Consider the following 17,438-nt stretch of genomic DNA (forward strand, 5'->3'; position numbering starts at 1 on the left):
TTCAGAGACCACTCGTGAGGCATGAGGATAGCTCTGCTCAACTTGTCCGCGATTTGATTGGACTTCCCGGGGATGTGCGTTGCTATCAGAAACCGCTGAGAAGAAATCGCCCATTGCCACAGTCTGAGTGCTTCTCGACACAGGGGGTAGGACCTGGTTCCGCCTTGTTTGTTGATATACCACACTACAGACATATTGTCCATCTGGATTGTTATCGTTCCCAAGGGAAGAGAGTCTTGAAGGGCTTGCAACGCTAAAAGCACTGCTCTCATCTCTAGAACATTTATGTGCAAGTGGCATTCGTCTGGTTGCCATGTGCCCTGGACAGTTCTGCCCTGATAATGCCCCCCCCACCCGATCAGGGAGGCGTCCGTTGTCAGAGTAGCAACCGGAGGGGAAGGAACAAAGGGTCTTCCCAAGAAGAGCTGAGGGGAAGACATCCACCACAGAAGCTGATCCCTGCATGTTTGCGTAATCATAATGGTGTGGGACATCGGAAGTTGCTGGTATGACCATTGTGTGAAGAGCATCCATTGAAGGATTCTCATGTGGAATCTGGCTAATGGAAGCAGAGGTATAGCAGCCGCCATAATCCCCAATACTTTCAGAACTAACCTGGCTTTGACTCTGTTGCTGCTGAAGAGTAACGAGACCAGTTTGTGTATGTCTGTTATTCTCTGATTTGTTAGTCTCGCAGACATGTTGACTGTGTCTAGATTTGCGCCTATGAAGGTAATAGTACGACAAGGCGACAAAACAGACTTTTGGCAATTTATTGAAATGCCTAAGTTTTGACAAATGCGAAAGGTGTAGTCCCTGGTCATTAGAAGGAGATGCTTGGTGGGAGCTGTGAGGAGCCCAGTCGTCCAAATATGGAAACACCTGGAATCCTTGACGTCTCAGGTGAGAAGCTACCACTGCCATGCATTTGGTAAACACCCGGGGGGGCAGTGGTGAGACCAAAGGGCAGGGCCCTGAATTGAAAATGACTGGTTCCCAGCCTGAAGCGGAGGAATCTTCTGGAGTGTCTGTTCATTTTTATGTGATAGTACGCATCCTGAAGGTCTATAGAGCACATCCAGTTTCCCTTTCCCAACAGGGGAAGGATGGACTGTAGCGTGACCATCCGAAATCTTGTTTTCTTGACCGACTTGTTCAAGATACTGAGATCCAAAATTGGTCTCCAGTCCCCTGTTTTCTTTGGAACTAAAAAGAACCTGGAGTAGATTCCGGATCCTTGCTGGTCTGCTGGAACTGGCTGAATTGCTCTTTTTGCAAGCAGCTTTGAAATTTCCAAAGCTGCAAGATCCCTTTGAGTGGGTGGAACCTCTGGAAGGGATTTTTTTGATTGGCTTGGAATGCGAACGAAGGGAATGGAATAGCCTTCGGAAATGATGGACTGTACCCACTTGTCTTGAGTTAGGGATAGCCAGGCTTCTGGGTACAGTGACAATCTTCCCCCGACTGCCTCCGAAGGTGGACAGCCGGGCAACACCTCAGGGATGCTGAAAGGGCTTATCGGAAAAGGTTTCTCGATTGCCCTGGTTCTGGACCCCTTCTGCCTCTGGGGCGGCGTCTACCATTATTGTTCCCTCCTCTGCCTCTGGAGGGGAACCGACTCTGTGCGTCAGGCAAATTCCCTTGAGATTGTTTGCGGAACCACATTTTCCCACTTTTCTGGCCTTTGGGGTAAGGTCTAGAAGGAGTAGAAAAACGAACTCCGACGGCAGATAGAGTTTTGCCATCCGTCTCGCACCTAGTCAAGGTTTCTTTCACTTGAGGACCAAAGAGAGATGATCCATCAAATGGGGAATTAGTGAAAGACGTTTTAAAGGGGTCCGCAAAATTGCACAGTCGCATCCAGGCATGCCGGCGTAAGGCGACACCTGTCCCTGCGGCTCTACTCGCTCCATCAGCCGCATATGAAAGGAGGCGCATGGAGGAGTTAGCTATCGAATTCAGGGTAGTCAGCTGGATGTTCATTTTGTCCTGAAAATCTGCAGCTGTAGGGTCCTTCAACATCTCACTCGCTTCCTTGATCAAGTCTCTCTGGAGACGGGTGAAATGGCATAGGTAGTTCAGCGAACGCATTGCAAAGGTCGCTGGCGAAAACATCCGCTTCCCATACCTGTCCATAGACCTAGATTCTTTGTTAGGGGGATGGACAGGCACTGAAGGATCAGCAAGTTCCTTCTTGGTGGCAGCAGCTACCACCATAGCATCCACAGTAACACCTTTGGTCAGAAATTGTTTGTCAGTTGGTGCTGTTATAAATTTAGAAGGTCTCCTGGGGGTAGGGTCCACTGAGTCAGGAGCCGTCCAGGCTTTCTTTGCCACCACCTGCATGAGGGGATCAAAGGGGGGGGACACCCAGGAGGTGGAAGGGCGAGAGCCAAACGCCTCAAGATACACAGATTCATCCTCCGAAGGGTTAAGGGCTGGCCAATTTCCCCTCTGTTTCAGGATCTCTAGAATGTCCGCAAAGGAGACATCTTCAGAAGGGGAACGGGGGGAACCCTCGGAATCCTCTAAATCTGTGTCAGAGGTGACAGACTCAGGTGAGTCTATGTGCTTCCTCTTACACTTTCTCTTCCTAGGGGGCTCCCCTGCCAATTCAGGGGAGGCCTCGGAAGAGGATGAGATCCCCACAGGGGATTCTTGAGGAGCTGGCTCTCTGCGGTCTGGGATGAGGGAGTGAGTAGACATAACCTGAGGCACCGAAGAGGGAGGGGCGGACGGAGCCGACTGTGGAGTTGAACAAGGTTCCAACACACTCCGCATGACCTCGAACGCACCCCTGTCAGGCAGAGCCAGAGGTCCCCGCTCCGAGAAGCTGAGAACCTCCCTCGGCACCGACAGAGATGGCTCCGGATCCGATGTCGGAGCCGAACTCACCAGCGCCGAAGCACAGAGAGGGAGAGCGGGGTCGGACAAGGGTCCGATGCCACTCACCCCCTCGGAGCAGACGAGGGAAGTCCGGCGCCGAGATTCTTCAAAAGAAGAAATCGGAGCCGACGACGGAGCCGAAGACAAATGTATCGGCTCCGACACTAGCACAGTCTCGGTTCCGAGACGCCCCGGCTCCGAGCTCAAAGGAGTCGGAGGAGGAATATTTAGAGGAATAAGTTGAGGCATCGACTGATGAGTCGGGCTCTGAAGCATTTGGGCCAGTGCCTCGGACTTTAGAAGTCGACTCACTACCCTCTGGAGGACATGGTCCGAGAGCCTCGATGACCTGGAGGAGTGAGATCTGTGGCTCTGTTCAGACAGCAAGGGAGACGCTGGAGCCGAATGAACGGAGCCAAGGGATGGTGACCTCGACCTCTTTCTAGATGTCGGCTCCGATGATCTGATCGAGCCGACCCAGGAATCTCAATACCTCGGCTCCGGCGGGCGAGGAACCACAGAAACTGTAGTCAAAGACTCATCGGCTCCAGCGGAGCCGATGTAGCAGTACCCGAAGCCTTAGGCCTCGACTCAGAAACTGGAGTCGAGGTCTTAGAAGCCTTGGAAGGTTTCCCCGATGGAGCAGTTAGGGAACCTTCAGGTTTGAGCAAACCCCTTAGGATGAGTTTGTTCTTTCTTTCCTGCAGGACTCTGGGGCTGAAGCCATGGCATACAGCACAAGAGTCCTGCAGGTGTAAAGGTCCCAGGCAGTACACACAAGAAGTGTGACCGTCTGTCAGAGACATTTTCTGACAGCACGAGTCACACTTCTTGAAGCCTGAGACCTTTGAATCCTTGGACATTATCAAGGAACCGAAAGTGTAACCACCACACAGAACACACCCACACCGATTACACTATAAGAAAGTTAAACTAAATTAAACTAATAAAAATTAGTTAGTTTAGGTATTTAAAAAAAAAAATCCCTATCAAAACACAAACACTCCACTTAGGGATAGCAGGGCCCGAAGGCCTAAGGGAAGAACTTATAAGTTCTTAAGGGAAAAAAACGGAATAATGGAAGAAAGGGATAAATACCACTAAACTAAGGGAAATATGTGAAATTAAGTTAAGAAAGGGGATTTAAACTAGTTCAAATAGACTGATTTAACAAACTGACCTGAGCCGGTAGAAAAACAACACCTCGATCGCTGTAGCGGCAAACGAGATCTGAGGTAATTCATGCCTTGCATTGTGGGATATAAGGGGGGCCTCGAGCCGGTGGAACCAACTCTCGAGCTTTAGAGTGGCCGAGTCGGAGCCGAGGTCGGCTCCGAACCCATCCAGCAAGAATGAAGGCGAGATAGACAACTTAACATTGATAGTTCTGCTCTAAATGTCCTGTGTATTTATATCTGAGAGTTCTGCTCAAAATCTTCTTTGTATTAATATTTTTTACTTTTGTATGTTATTAATGTGAAGCTTTTCTCCCTGGGCCTTCACTAAAAACGGGCTCTTCCAAGCCCAGTGGACTTTCCCGGTTAACAAACGAATAAAATAAAATAAATCATTTATTGAAATGGGAGAACACAATAAACAGAGCAATCAATTTCTGCTAAACTGTGAGAATGTTTACAGAGCTACATCTGTATTGTACAGTATAGGGATGATACAGTAATTATTCAGAACAGGAGTAAAACAGCCATCGGGCATCTTCGGCATAAGTCAATCTTCCTAGCACGAAAATTCTGATTTCAAATATTACATGCAAGCTGCAATGAAACCACAAGATACAGACCTACATTTTTTAACATTCTGCATGCCAAAGTCAAAGCAAAGCTTTGAATTAAATATAGTATATCCATATAAATACGAGCAGATTTGCATTCGATCACTGAACTGCTGGTCGAGCACCTTTATTGCAAGAATTGAATGTTGTGGTGCATTTCACTGCAATGCACTGTATTGTACAAGCTGGTGGTAAATTTTTCGGGGATTTCTTATTATTTTCTCCACTGTAGTACAACCACAGAGTTGGTATGTGTAATTTCAGGGTGTGTGGGGGCTTGTCCCAATTTGAAAAATGATTTTTTGTTCTTTTGTCATTTTTTCATATCACCATTTTAGGCATTTATTTTTCAATAAATGGTGAGCTGAAAAAAAGATAGATTTACTGTTTACCTACAAGCCATCAACTAAGTGTATGTGTGTATATAAATACACACACAGTAAAATGATATGCCATCCCAGCTTTAGTGATAATGGAGGTTAGTAATATTGTAATTGTTTGACGTTTGGAAGGGGTATCTAGATGCACAATTGCCACAGGACTAGCATGAACTTCTCAACTGTATCTCTGAGTGTACTAATGACTTTCATTCCATGCTTGCAAAGTCATTCACTATAAAAAAGAAACATCTAGGATGTGATTTACCTGTGTTTTAACAGTTTACTATCAAAATGAAGAATGAAGGTTAATCGAAGATGGGAATTTTGAATGTTAGTTGACCGATTCCTGTTTTGCTGACCTTCAATTCTCAGAGTGTCGGCTACAGCAAATGCCATTGTGCACTCGCTGACATCGTGGTGCAGTGCGGATCAGGAAATGTATCCTTTTCCTCACTGTAGTGTAATCTCAGAGTTGGAATATACAGTTTGCAGGGGGTGTGAGGGGTGCAGCCCCACACAGTGGAGTACAGGGGGGCTTGCCCCTCTGCAAAAACATGAATTTTCTCATCGTGCAGTACAGAACTGTTTGTTCATACTGCAGGTAAGTTGTGGCAGGTAAGCATATCCTGGCTGACATCAAAAACTGCCAAATTCGAAATGTTTGGTATTTCGATTTGGCAATGTCAGCTAATTAATATGCAACACATCAAACATGTAAACTGCATTTTTGACTGGTTTACGTTATGATGCTCAATGTTTTGATAGTAAATGGTTTTAACAATTTATCTTCAACACTATTGACTGACAAATGATGGATTCATTTTTAGAATACTACCCTCATCCAAAAATCAGCTTTATTTATTCTTATTACTTTTACTTAGTGCTTTTATTAATCTGTTGCTGCAGTTTCCTTTAAAAGTCTGTTGCATATCATGTCTTTATCATCTACTTTAGGTCATGGCTATAAACAGTGCTTGGGCCAGTACATCAGGTTAAAAATATAAAATAAAAACCAAATCTCATGCATCACTGCAATATTTAAGTTACATTTGTTCATTTCCCTGAAAATCACACTACTGTCATTCATATAATGAAATAGTCTGTTGTAAAGAGTTATCCTAAAAATGTATTCACTCCCCAAAACATTGAATATAGTGGCCCCATGGCACAGAGGGATAAAACCCTTACTGCACTCCAGACAACCTATGTTTGATCAGCTGCAGAGGTGCCAGAGGGACCACAGGGAGAGGATGAAAAAATGCAGTCGATATCAGTTCATTTATCCTGGAGGAAAAGGTGCACTGCAGTACGTGACTTACAAGCCTAGCCGGCTCTGTATTAAATAAACAGCATGTCACTTAGTGGAGAGATTGTTCCTGTATGGATGTATGAATGTACCTTCTGAGAATGGTGTTTGTGGAACTGGCAAGGCTGCCACAAAGGCAATGGAGCTAGAGTACAGTCCTCATAGCTGTGTGGGGGAAGGGAACACTATCAGAGAAATCAGTTTCTGCAAAATTGTGAGAATGTTTCTAGAGTCCTATCTGTGTTATGCTGTGTGGTGGATAATAGAGTACTCAGGGACAGGAGTAAAACAGCCATCAGCATCTTCTGCATAAGTCAGTCTGCCAAGCACAAAAAACTTAATTTCAAACATTACTCGATGCAATTAAACCACAAGATATGCTACAGACATACTTTTTTTTAAATTTTGCATGGCAAACTCAAAACAAAGTTTTGAATGAAATAATATGGTATAATACACAGATTCAAAAATCAGTGACATATAAGGCCTTGACTGAGTTGTATTTATTGGATGAGCTATTGTGCTCACACCCTTTTATTCAATAAAAAACATTTTTCCCTGCGAGTCCAGCAACTCTTGCAAATAGTCATTAGAAATTTGCACAGCCCTTGCACTGCGTTCATGTCTGAATAACCTCTAACTGACCAGGCTATTTATATCATGGGCAGATCACTTTCATCTCACCTCCACCTATGCCTTCTCTTCTAAATCTTTAATAATTACCTTCAGTATGTGCACCCGTCTGCATTACCTGCAGCACATGTACCCATCTGCGTTACCTAATGCTTTGTGTGCCCATATGTGTTACCTCTGGCACGTGTGCCCATCTAAGTTACCTCCAGCACGGGTTGCTGTCTGTATTACCTCCAGTGGGTGTGCCCATCTTTACCTCCAGTTGGTGTGCCCCTCTGTGTTACCTCCAGTGGGTGTGCCCGTCTGCATTACCTCCAGCACGTGTGCCCGTCTGCATTACCTCCAGCACGTGTGCCCGTCTGCATTACCTCCAGCACGTGTGCCCGTCTGCATTACCTCCAGCACGTGTGCCCGTCTGCATTACCTCCAGCACGTGTGCTCGTCTGCATTACCTCCAGCACGTGTGCCCGTCTGCATTACCTCCAGCACATGTGCCAGTCTGCATTACCTCCAGCACATGTACCCGTCTGCATTACCTCCAGCACGTGTGCCTGTCTGCATTACCTCCAGCATGTGTGCCCATCTGCATTACCTCCAGCACGTGGTGCCCAGCTGCATTACCTCCAGTGGGTGTGCCCATCTTTGTTACCTCCAGTGGGTGTGCCCATCTTTCTTACCTTCAGCATGAGTGCCTGTCTGTGTTAATCAGATCTGTTTTCACCTGGCAGCCTTCTGTTTGCTTTACCACCTTAAAACATTCTGTGCACTTCATATGCCACAAGTCCCTCTGCGTTGTCTGTCTCCTTATTCAATTAAATGCAATTTTGTTAATTTTTACAAAGTTGTAGAACTGCTACAGACCATAATATTTATGTTGTCTCTTTATAATATAAAACCTGTACTTGACAGTTAGTACTTTGCTGCTGTAAACTTTTAATTATGTACTGTGATTTTGGCTTGTGTCATTCCTGAAAATGGTCCCTGGTCCAACCCAACTACCTAGTTAATAAGCATATAGTAGAAAAAGTAAATCAAGTAATACGATTATGCTAGACATAATTGCATACAGAGAGTAAACCAGCAAAAAATGTGTCATGCCTGATTCAGTTAAGGAGTCTTTGAAGCAGCTTTTGAGTTTGCTACTGCAGTGCTGAGCCAGAAGGACATTTTCAGACTCTGCACAGTACTGCCTCAGCCATTCAGCAGGCAAATGGGGTTGGCAGAATCAAACCTTGGACTATCAGATGAAGCTTGTTAACAGATCATAGCCTTAATCCCTTGTGCCAGTTTCACAATACAATTGTGCTGGAGTTAAAACAGGTACACAAACCTTATTAATCTTTCGAGACCACAAACTTTGGTCTGTATATATCACTGGTGTCCATTTTGTACAAGAGCAGTACCACTCCGATACACACGCATCACCCACACAATAACTAACTGAATTACATAACATACCATTGCTATCTGACTCGTCAGCTTCTTGACATTTTTGCTTGGATCTTCTTTACACCCAGCAGGCCGTGTATTCTTGTCAAGCTTCTTTTTAAGGTTTCTTATCTGCAAATCAAATCACAGAATTTTAAGACGTGCTAATTGAAACTTTTCATCAAGGTCGTAATTCACATGACATTGTACAACAGCTGCAAATTGTACAAATTACAAATGACTGATATGTTTGGATTACTTCACACTTATAGCTTCATAGGTGTGTACTAGGCAAGGAGTCTGCAACCAGCGACTCTGGAGCTGCATGTGGCTCTTCCACTCCTCTGCAGTGGCTCCCTGTAGCTTTGAAAAATAATGGCCTCTCTACCACACAACACACACAGAGAGTGATGGACTTTAAATATTGCTCTTAGAAACTTACTAGAATAACATGAATTCTCTTGCCATGCATTCCACACACACACACAGCAATTGAGCGATCCCCTGCCAGCAGCAGCATATCCTGAAAGGTTTCCTTGCCTCTCAAACTCTTAGCACAAGAAATCTGGACAGAGCCACAAATAAAGGGAAACAAAAATAGGGATGGACTTTAAATATTTATCTTATAAACTTGCTAGAATAACATGTTCCTGTTAACATGCATCACACACACACACACACACACACACACACACACACACACACACACACACACACTGCAGATTTTCAGAATGTCTTGATATTTGCCTCATATTTTTGGTCTGTTTCTCATAAAATTGTCATTTTTCTGGCAAATCATTGAGGGCTGAAATCAGAAAAAATGGACATGCATTTGAGTTTCAGACTTCATACCCTTCAGAAAATTCATGCAAATGCAAAATATATTATTCTATCAACATTCTAAGTTTGTAAGAGCAATATTTAAAAAGTGTCCCTATTTTTGGGCCTTTGAGGCCCCACTATTTATGGCTTTGTCCAGATTTCTTGTTCTAAGAGGTTGAGAGATTGGTCTCACACACACACACACACACACACACACACACACACACACACACACACACACACACACACACACACACAGCAATCGAGCAATCCCAACAAAGGAACAAAAACAGGGACATTTTAAATACTGCTCTTATAAACTTAGTTCTTTTATATTTAGGATATTGACTATATATAAAACTTTTTACACTATGATATCTTCATTTTAGGGGTCAAATTGGTTTTGTGGCTCCCAGTGAATTTTATTTGGTGGGAGAGGGGTCAAATTGGCTCTTGATAGTGAAGTTTGCAGACCCCTATACTAGGCTAATGGCCCTGGAGCCTTTACAAGCCTAGTCCATAGGATTAGCCTGGCATTGTGCCACCTGGCCTTAGTTCCCAGTGCCTCAGTCAAGTAGAGTCACTAGAGTGATCCCCAGGGTGAATTTTCTATTTCCCATCCACTCATCAAGATTTCTCTTGAAGAGGGGCAGTGATGTGCTCTGCTTGACATGTATGGGAAGTCTATTCCAAAGCATGGGCAGTCTATGGGTTATGAACCTGTCCCTCCAGCATGTTCTGTTGATTGTGGTAATGAGGTTGAGGTCTCTGGAGCGTGTGGTGTGGTATACTTAAAACATGAAAAAGCAAAAATTAATCATAGGAACATGGCAGTCCTTAAAAATGTTAGATTATCAACAGCAGAGAGACACAAACACAAACAGCTGTCACATCAAATAAGTATAAATCAAACAGAAAAGTAGAAATTTTCATGGATGATGCTTCTTTGAGATTGGTTTTAAAATTGGCTATAATTCCAAGGTATGAATTTATTTTATTGGCTGATTAAATGAAAACAGCTTGATTTTTTTCAGTTTATTAGATTCACTAAGAGCAATTTATGTATAGTTTACTGTATGCTATCAGAGATGCTAGTATTTTATGTATGTTTATTCTGTTTTTCTGTGTACTGACTGAATGTGGTTGTGTCTAAGAATTCTTTGACTATTTTCTTGTTGAACACCTATAACTTACATATACATCCAGGATAATTTGGTAACTGATTTAAGAAAAATATGAAAAGGGAAAATGACACTGCCGCTCCAATGGAACAGGGGAATAAAGCCATGACTATGGCCCAGTCGATCCAGGTTCAATTATCAGACTGGTAGGGATGAAGGAATGGGCAGGCCCTTTCCTGAGTGCAATGGAGTTCAATGGTGCTTCCCGAGGGGAGGCATGGCCCAAAGAGGGGAACTGTCCTCGAATGTAATCATGTGAACATGGGAGGCAGGGCAGGGACTGTTTAGTGCATATAAGGAAACACCAACCCCAGGATGAATGCAAGAATGAACGAGCCAATAGGACAGACATAGGATCCACCACCAGCCACAGCAATACCAGAGAAAGTTTGGGAAGGGGAAATAAGCTGATAGACTGTGTGTGGAAGTGGGGCACTGGGGGCCAAGACAGAATGTCCCGAGGGGGATCCAAAAATTTAAAAACTTATAAATTACTGAATGAGACTCAAACTAAAACTATATAGTAAACAATTTACCAATAACCTTTTTATTCTTCTATTTAAAACATGCATATACGTTAATAAGAATCAATAGTTTTATTTAAATTTGTTAGTTGTGCTGGAACACTAATCCAGATGAACAGTCCTCAGATTCACTCTAATGTTACAAAAAATTGTAGAAAATCATACACCGATGACGTAATCAGCAAAGCAAAAAGCAGTAAATTTACAATGAATAAAACTAACAATTACAAAGGCAGGAAGTTGAAAGAATAAGAGCACAAAAAAAGAAAAAAAATAGTAGCAAATGGGTTAATACAGGCAGTATTTTATTAAGAAGAGTCAGATCTGTTTAGAAAATGAACCAAGTTAGATTATGAATGTGACAACAGAAGGTACTGCCAGCCATGCCAAGAGAACTAGGGCAGTGGATGTGTAACATATAGGTTCATAGGTGTTTACTAGGCTAATGACCACAAGAACCGTTTGAAGTCTAGCCTTGCATCCCAAACCTCTGACAAGTTCTGATACCCTTGATAAGTGTAAGCATGGGCCTGGGAGATGAACCATTTACAGGTTACCTGTGTCCATAAGAGACATAGGTGCCAAACCAGGGATAAATTTCTTGTTTCCCATCCAGTTGTCCAAGTTGCACTTCAACTGGGTTAGGGAGGAACTCTGCTTCACATGGAGCCTGTTCCATAGATGGTGTAGTTTCTGGGATACATACCTTTCTCTCTAGCAGGTCCTATTTATATCACTAGCAAGGTTCAAGTCTTTAGAATGGGTAATTCTTTTACTGTTTTTTGTGGATATGCAGGAGGTCCAGAGTGGGGTGTGACAATGCCCTCTATGACAGGCATAGATCTCCCCTCAAAAGCCTGTAGGAGACAGAATACAGGGATAGGGCCTTGAGGTGGTCTGCATAGGGCATATTACTTGCACCCTATATTCTTTTAGTGAAGAACCTCTGTGGACGTTCCAGTTGTTGGATATGCCTGGTTACGTACATACCAAAGGGGGCATTCTACTCAATGATAAGTCTGATGAATGCTGAATGCAGTGGAACAATGACTTCCTTGGACTTAGATGCCATACCTTTCTTTACAAGTTGTGCAACATAGAATGATTTCCTCACCACTGTAGAAAAGTGAAGATCAAAGGCTAGATTACTATCGGTGTGTGTCCCTAATCCCTGACTACTGGGTCAACTCTAAGGGGTGTGTTGTCAATATGATAGTTACCTGGGATGGATGACTTTCCAAAGGATACTATTATGCATTTCTTGGCATTTAGTTTTAGTCCATGGCTCTGACAACAGTTGTTTGTCTGTGTCAGCCCCTCCTGGAGAACATTTATGTCAGTGGGAGATTTAATGACAGCTTCTAATTTGCAAGCATCTGCAAATTTAGTCAGCCAGAGACCACCAACATTGGCCTGGACTTCTGAAAAGTAATTGCCAAAAATGAGCGGTCCAAGAACTGATCCCTGATGGATTCAACTTATGACTGGCCTCTTTGTAGAGGTGGACTCCCCAGTGCTAATTTCCTGGGTCCTGTCTGTGAACCAGTTGGCTATCACTGGGTGACATACAGGTTTGTACCAAACCTCTTGATTTTGTCAACAATGCCCGAGTGGGATATTGTGACAAATGCCTTGGCCAGGTCAAGGTAAACAGTGTGAATGATTTTACCCTCATCCACTGCTTTGGTGACCCTCTCAAAGAAGTCCACCAGGTTGAGTAAGCATGATCTTCCCTTGATGAAACCAAACTGGGTTGGGTCCACTGTCTGGAGGTTTACTATATCTCTGTTGATCATCTCCATGATCATTCTTTCCAGTGTCTGGAGGTTTACTATATATCTGTTGATCATCTCCATGATCATTCTTTCCAGTGTCTGGAGGTTTACTATCTCTCTGTTGATCATCTCCATGATCATTCTTTCCAGTATCTGGAGGTTTACTATATCTCTGTTGATCATCTCCATGATCATTCTTTCCAGTATCTGGAGGTTTACTATATCTCTGTTGATCATCTCCATGATCATTCTTTCCAGTATCTGGAGGTTTACTATATCTCTGTTGATCATCTCCATGATCATTCTTTCCAGTGTCTGGAGGTTTACTATCTCTCTGCTGATCATCTCCATGATCATTCTTTCCAGTATCTGGAGGTTTACTATATCTCTGTTGATCATCTCCATGATCATTCTTTCCAGTATCTGGAGGTTTACTATATCTCTGTTGATCATCTCCATGATCATTCTTTCCAGTGTCTGGAGGTTTACTATCTCTCTGCTGATCATCTCCATGATAATTCTTTCCAGTATCTGGAGGTTTACTATATCTCTGTTGATCATCTCCATGATCATTCTTTCCAGTGTCTGGAGGTTTACTATCTCTCTACTGATCATCTCCATGATCATTCTTTCCAGTGTCTGGAGGTTTACTATCTCTCTGTTGATCATCTCCATGATCATTCTTTCCAGTGTCTGGAGGTTTACTATCTCTCTGTTGATCATCTCCATGATCATTCTTTCCAGTGTCTGGAGGTTTACTATATATCTGTTGATCACCTCCATGATCATTCTTTCCAGTGTCTGGAGGTTTACTATCTCTCTGTTGATCATCTCCATGATCATTCTTTCCATGGCTTTACATACAAGACTAGTAAGACTTGCGGGTCTGTAGTTTCCAGGGTCTGTAGATGGGCCACATTTGTGCAGAGGGATGACTTTTGCCTTTCTTCATTCATGAGGCACAAAGCCTGTTTGAAGGCTACAGTTAAACAGTAATTCCAGAGGCCCTGATAGGTCATGTTTCATGCTATTTAGAAGGCATCCTGGGATATTGTCTGGGCCCATTGATGCAGTGTTCTTCGTCTTAGAGGGTGCATTAAGGATTTGTTCCCTAGTGATAGTAGGGGAAGTTATATTTGATGATATTTCCTGAGGGAAGGTTGAGGGGGAGAGAGGAGTAAAGTTGGAGCTGAATTTATCAGTCAGGAGCTTTGTTATATTGTCTGGCTCAGTATAGGTGGCTCCATTTACAGTGAGCTCTGCACACAATTGTGTATTGCCTTTGAGGTTGCAGACGTAGCTAAAGAATGCTTTGTGGTTGTCCTTGGTTTGAAAGGCCAAACATACCTCAAATTTGACTTTGGTAGGCTATTTGTCTTCAGAGTTGTTTGTTTAGTTTCATGAGAGTGCTTTTATTCTGTTGAGTGCTGCATCTCCTAAATTTTTGCCATAATTTTTTTTCCTCCTGTTATACAGCTGATTGAGTTTGTGATTCCACCAGGGAGGCTTGTTTTTTGTCTTGGTTCTCTACAGCTTCCTGGTGGGTACAGCTGCCTCTATACAGCCATTAACATGCTTGTACAGGGTTTCTGTGAAAAGTTCTACATAGGTAGAAGTGTTCTCAGGGTTTATGGAGGCTTGCAATTTTGCCAAGTTATCACTTAATGGCAGAAGTTTAACCTGAGAATAAGTTCCTGAATATTCCAGGTTTAGCTGGGGGCCCAGGTTATATTTTTACTTCAAAGGAGACCATTTTGTGGTCTGACCTTACTAGGGAAGCAATTAAAACAGGGGATGTGCAGCAGTCTCCCATATTAGTGAGGACCAGATCCAGTATGGCTGCACCCCTAGTTGGTGTATTGACCATCTGGTCCAGGGAGTTTGTGTTTACAAAATACAGGAATCTCTGTGCATGCAAGTTTGGTGTTGTATAGGATTCCCAGTTAATAGTGAGGTAATTAAAAGTCACCCATGATTATGGTATTGGGATGTATGGTTAGTGTTTCCATTAAGTTTAAATACATGGTAGGGGTTTCCTAGGTCTTACGGGGGGGACCTATAACTTGCAAAAAAGTGGTATTGGATTTTGCCTATGGTGATTTGAACATGGAGCAGCTCAAGGACATTATCCTGTTTGATCAGCCTTGAGGTATATTTATTTTTTATGTAAATAGAGACACCACCCCCTTTAGTCCCTGTCTGTGTAGTAGCTGGTCTAAATTTGTGGAAGGCATTATAACCTTGCACTGTTGGTGTGCTCTCCACAGCTTTAAACCATGTCTCAGTGACCACACAGATATCAGCATTCACTAGTGTGAAGAGTTTCTAGTGAGTGGAGTTTTTTTGTTTAGACTCCTAGCATTGAGCAGTAATACCTTTAGATTTTCTTGGTTTTGATTTGCTATGTCAGAAGTGCTTTCAGTTTGGCATTGCCTAATAAAGGCACTATAGGGGAAGATAATGTTTTAGTTAATATTCGAAAGCCTAGAGGGAAGAGGTGCAGACCTTCCCTGGCAAAGCAGCGTGGTCTGTTGACCATCTCCTTCCATGCTGACAAATATTGCACCCCCTTAGATTGACACCAGAAACAAAGCCAATTATTAAAGTCAACAATCTTTTGCTCGTATTGTGGCATCATCCTTGGAGAAGGTAAAATGATGCTCAATGCTAGGCTCATACCAGCCCGAGACACATATTCTGAGAGCTCCATGTCGTCGCTCTTCACATAGTCTAGTGAGGTATGTCTCAGGTCATTTACTCTCACATGAACTATGACTTGAGTCATATTGGTAATTGTGGTCCAATGACCTGAGTGTATGTGTAATGTGATGGATCCTAGTCCCTGATAAGCAACTGACCGTAACTTTCTCCTTACTCAGCCAGGTGAGACGGGTATCAGTGTGTCTCATGATGGAGTCTTCAATGACTAGAATGTTGGATTCAGTGGTGACAACTTATGGGCTTAGAGATAGAGGCTCCATGAGATGTAGCTCTACGTGTTGAAGTGGGTGTTGTTTTGAAAGAATGCATTTGGAGCTGCTGAGAGTATTTGGAGGTGTACTTCATCTAGGAGGTCTTTGTGGTTTAGGAAGGTTACATGCAAGTGCCTCAGTATATGTGAGTCTATGTCTAATTTGAACAGTGCACGATAGGTGCAGTGACTGTACTACTGACAACCTCAATGACATTAGGAGTACTTTTATGTGAGAGCTTTGCCTCCAGTGACATTGTGTAAATATATTGCTCACGTATCATATGTTTGTTTGAGAATTAACTGATTGTCAGTAAACATGAAGCAATTTCTACATTGCCTCAGGATGCCCATATCCACCAAGCTGATAACGGAGTTGGTAGGAAAGTTCATATCCATGGCAACAGACCCTATTTTATTGATTGAACAGTTGGAGTGAGAATATCAATCACTGTCAGGAGTATCCGGCTTGCAACTATGTGGACAGTGCTTGTCACTGCAGACTAGTTGCCCTGTGTGCAACTAGATATTGGAGAAATTTCAATTTTGCTTTTACAGGAAAAATGTCACTCAAGGTGCCGGAGTCTGTACAGAGCACTGCCAAGCACTTGAGGGGACACTTATACGTATACCCTGAAAATGTAAGGATGAAGTATTTAGGCAGATATTCTGAAGTTAGAAATGAATCAAGCAGTACTTACTGAAAAAGTAGCAGCTTGTCAAGAATGATGAAAATAGGGGAGTCGCATGAATGGCTACTGCCTGGCTACTACTAATGCTGGTCTCACCACAGCTTCACTCTGTTGGGATACAATGCTCCTTTGCTTTTTCTCTCACTAGAAGCAAAATGTTAGCACCAATACCAAGAAGAGAAGCAGGGCACGGCCTGTTTGGTGATCCACAGCCTTGTCCCAGATGATGCAAGGGTGTGTAGGCTTGCAGCTTTTTCTGGTAGATGCCTCAAATAGCAACCAGACCAATCAGGTACATTAAGCACAGACACTCACTCTCCAACCAGAAACAGTCATGAATCAATGCATTCTGCTCTTCTCTCACCAGGATCAGAATACAAGCACAGATTCTAAGCTCTCACCTATAAAGCAATTATTAGGTTTTCTGGTGATCAGCAGTCTCCAGGAAATAGTGTCCCTGTGCTCCTTCTCTCACCAGGAGAAAACAGAAGCACTAATCCAAAGATGACTACTGAGAGGCAGAACACGGGCTCTCCAATAACTGGTGGTCTTGCAATAGATGCTTAAAGGTAAGATGAAAAAAATGGTTTATCCTAAGCACTGCAGTGTGCACTAAGCAGTTAGATATGAAAGTGGGTAACACGTTTTAGCTATCCAAAAACTTAACTTTAGTGGACAGCTACTATTTTTAAAAGAGCAATATAGATTGAAAGGGGAACAAGGGGGCGAGAACATTTGTATTCTGATACTATGAAATACAGTAGGATGGCCAATAAATTTAAATAGTTGAAGGGGAGTGATTTCACAAAATGCTAATTTTCTGCTTAATACCAGCCAGGGAAAGGAGACAGGAAACAAGATATATGGTCAAATTAACATAAGCGGGCAGGCAACTAAAAAGACAGTGCTGTTTAAGAACACAACAGTAACAGGGTCGGAGGGTAGAAAAAGTACGGTCTGACTCAAGAGCTAGAACTGTGGCCTCTTTTCAAGTGTTAATATGCAGTTAAAAGCAGAATACAAGTAAAACACTTTGTAAAGAAAACAAATC

At 43.0% G+C, this 17,438-nt stretch overlaps 1 protein-coding gene across 1 annotated transcript in view; it reads right to left on the reverse strand.

The window, feature by feature from the left end:
• LOC122788763 (outer dynein arm protein 1-like) overlaps positions 1–17,438 on the reverse strand; it is a 683,950-nt gene that overhangs the window by 502,495 nt on the left and 164,017 nt on the right. Inside the window, exon 5 of the mRNA XM_044055657.1 lies at positions 8,453–8,554. Within this exon, the coding sequence (XP_043911592.1) occupies positions 8,453–8,554 (102 nt within the window). The remainder of the gene's footprint in view (positions 1–8,452; positions 8,555–17,438) is intronic.

The sequence above is a fragment of the Protopterus annectens genome, chromosome 14.part0, assembly GCF_019279795.1.
Source record: "Protopterus annectens isolate FY-2018-M chromosome 14.part0, PAN1.0, whole genome shotgun sequence".
In the NCBI taxonomy this organism is placed as follows: domain Eukaryota; kingdom Metazoa; phylum Chordata; order Ceratodontiformes; family Protopteridae; genus Protopterus; species Protopterus annectens.